The sequence below is a fragment of the Centruroides sculpturatus genome, unplaced genomic scaffold, assembly GCF_000671375.1.
Source record: "Centruroides sculpturatus isolate CEXI.00-Female unplaced genomic scaffold, Cexi_2.0 scaffold1931, whole genome shotgun sequence".
Taxonomy (NCBI): Eukaryota; Metazoa; Arthropoda; class Arachnida; order Scorpiones; family Buthidae; genus Centruroides; species Centruroides sculpturatus.
This window is the reverse complement of record NW_019386109.1, coordinates 64,575-66,401: the sequence shown is the minus strand read 5'-3', so window position 1 is coordinate 66,401 and position 1,827 is coordinate 64,575. Positions and strand designations below refer to the sequence as shown.

Below are 1,827 nucleotides of genomic sequence, written 5' to 3'. Positions count from 1 at the left end.
AATGCTAATTTTAGACATTAAATCAGTTGTTATTAATATTACTAAAAATGGGTTACAGATATTGAAAATATGAAAGCTATTCTTTTTCAATATCAGTTTAGATGAAACTCGGTAAGTTAACTAACAACAAATGAGGCAAAGTAACTGTCACTTTACTCTGTTATTTTTAATGTAATTAATCGAAAATGTTCTATAAATATATTCCTCTTGCTAATTCTTAGTGTCATATGCAGAACATTTTATTTGGATTCATTTTTAACATCTAAAATTTAAACTTTAAAAGTACTGTAGATTTATTACTGTAATTTTTAATTAATTTATGAAACTCTGTTCGATTGGGTTTGTTAAATGAATTGCAAAACATTCATTTTTAAAAAAGTCAATTTGTTTGGTTTCTTTTTACTTACGGTAACCTAAGGTCTAGTTAGGTGGTTTGAGATTATTCCCATTTTAAAAATTAAATTTTTTCTAGTTGGGAAAACTGTTTATACATTTTCTTAAATTTTTCTACATTACATTAAAACTAAAGTTTATTGCAATAAACTATATTTAAATATTGCAATGTTTAGTTTTTGATGGCATGTGCATGTTTTTATGAAGATTCTTGATCAATATTATTGTGTTTCTATAACATAAAACTTATAACGACCAAAAAAATTTCACTCATTAAAAATTTAGACAATTCTGAATATTTTATATGAACTTATAATCATTTTTCAGGTANCGAGGAAAGCGAAGTGTTTAAAGCCAGCCATTTTTTTACATGAGAACGGATTAATCATTTTTACATTACTTCTTATGAAAAAGCTTGGTTCGGTATACGTCCTATTCGGTATAAGTCCAAACACCAGGAACGGATTAAGGTCGTATACCCAGGTTCCACTGTATATAATTTTTTAAAATTGATGTTATTTTTTAATGTTATTTTTTTTTTAGTGGTATTTCTTAAGACTGGCAAAAAAGACTTGCTCAGCTAATGGTCAGCAACCGCCGCCCTGTTTTCAGTGGTTGTTTCATCCGATTGGTCAAAACTTTTTTCTCTCGCATAATTGGAACTTTGAAGAGGAGGAAACTTTGTTTAGCTGTTTAGAAAATCCAAGTAAGAATTTTATTTGATTGTAACCTCTCTTTATTTTACTGGATATCTGTTTAATGTATTTTTTTTTTTTTAATGGAACAATATTAGAAGTATTTTAAAGTAATGTTTGTAAATGTTACAATAAAAACAAATTGAAACTTGAGTTAAAAAACAAAATTTTTGTTGAAACAATGCTAATTTTAGACATTAAATCAGTTGTTATTAATATTACTAAAAATGGGTTACAGATATTGAAAATATGAAAGCTATTCTTTTTCAATATCAGTTTAGATGAAACTCGGTAAGTTAACTAACAAAAAATGAGGCAAAGTAACTGTCACTTTACTCTTTTATTTTTAATTAATGTAATTAATTGAAAATGTTCTATAAATCAGGGGTGCACAACCTGCGGCCCCCTATCAATGTTTATGCGGCCCGCGGAAGGTACAGGCCAAATCCCTTCTTTCGAAGTTTCTAAGTGTAGAACTTTTTCCCTTTCACAAAGTCATTAGCACCCAACTGTTTTATGACTTTCCCTGAGGTGAGAAATGGGGGATTGTTCTATAAATAAGTCTATTTTTAGCTAACACTTTCTGCTTTAGATATCGAATATTTTAAAATGATGTTAGAACGTCATTTCCGATGTTATCGGGAAGTTTCTATTTTGGCGGGAAATCTTCAATTTTATGCTTCGGAAAACTTGCTTATTCGTCTAAATAGCGTCAAATAACAAAAATAAGTGAAAATAG

General features: G+C 28.3%; 1 protein-coding gene across 1 annotated transcript in view; it reads left to right on the top strand.

Moving 5' to 3' along the window:
* The window catches only part of LOC111613645 (sterol regulatory element-binding protein 1-like), a 43,046-nt gene that overhangs the window by 25,827 nt on the left and 15,392 nt on the right, over positions 1 to 1,827 (top strand). The window contains exon 10 of the mRNA XM_023354999.1: positions 937 to 1,099. Within this exon, the coding sequence (XP_023210767.1) occupies positions 937 to 1,099 (163 nt within the window). The remainder of the gene's footprint in view (positions 1 to 936; positions 1,100 to 1,827) is intronic.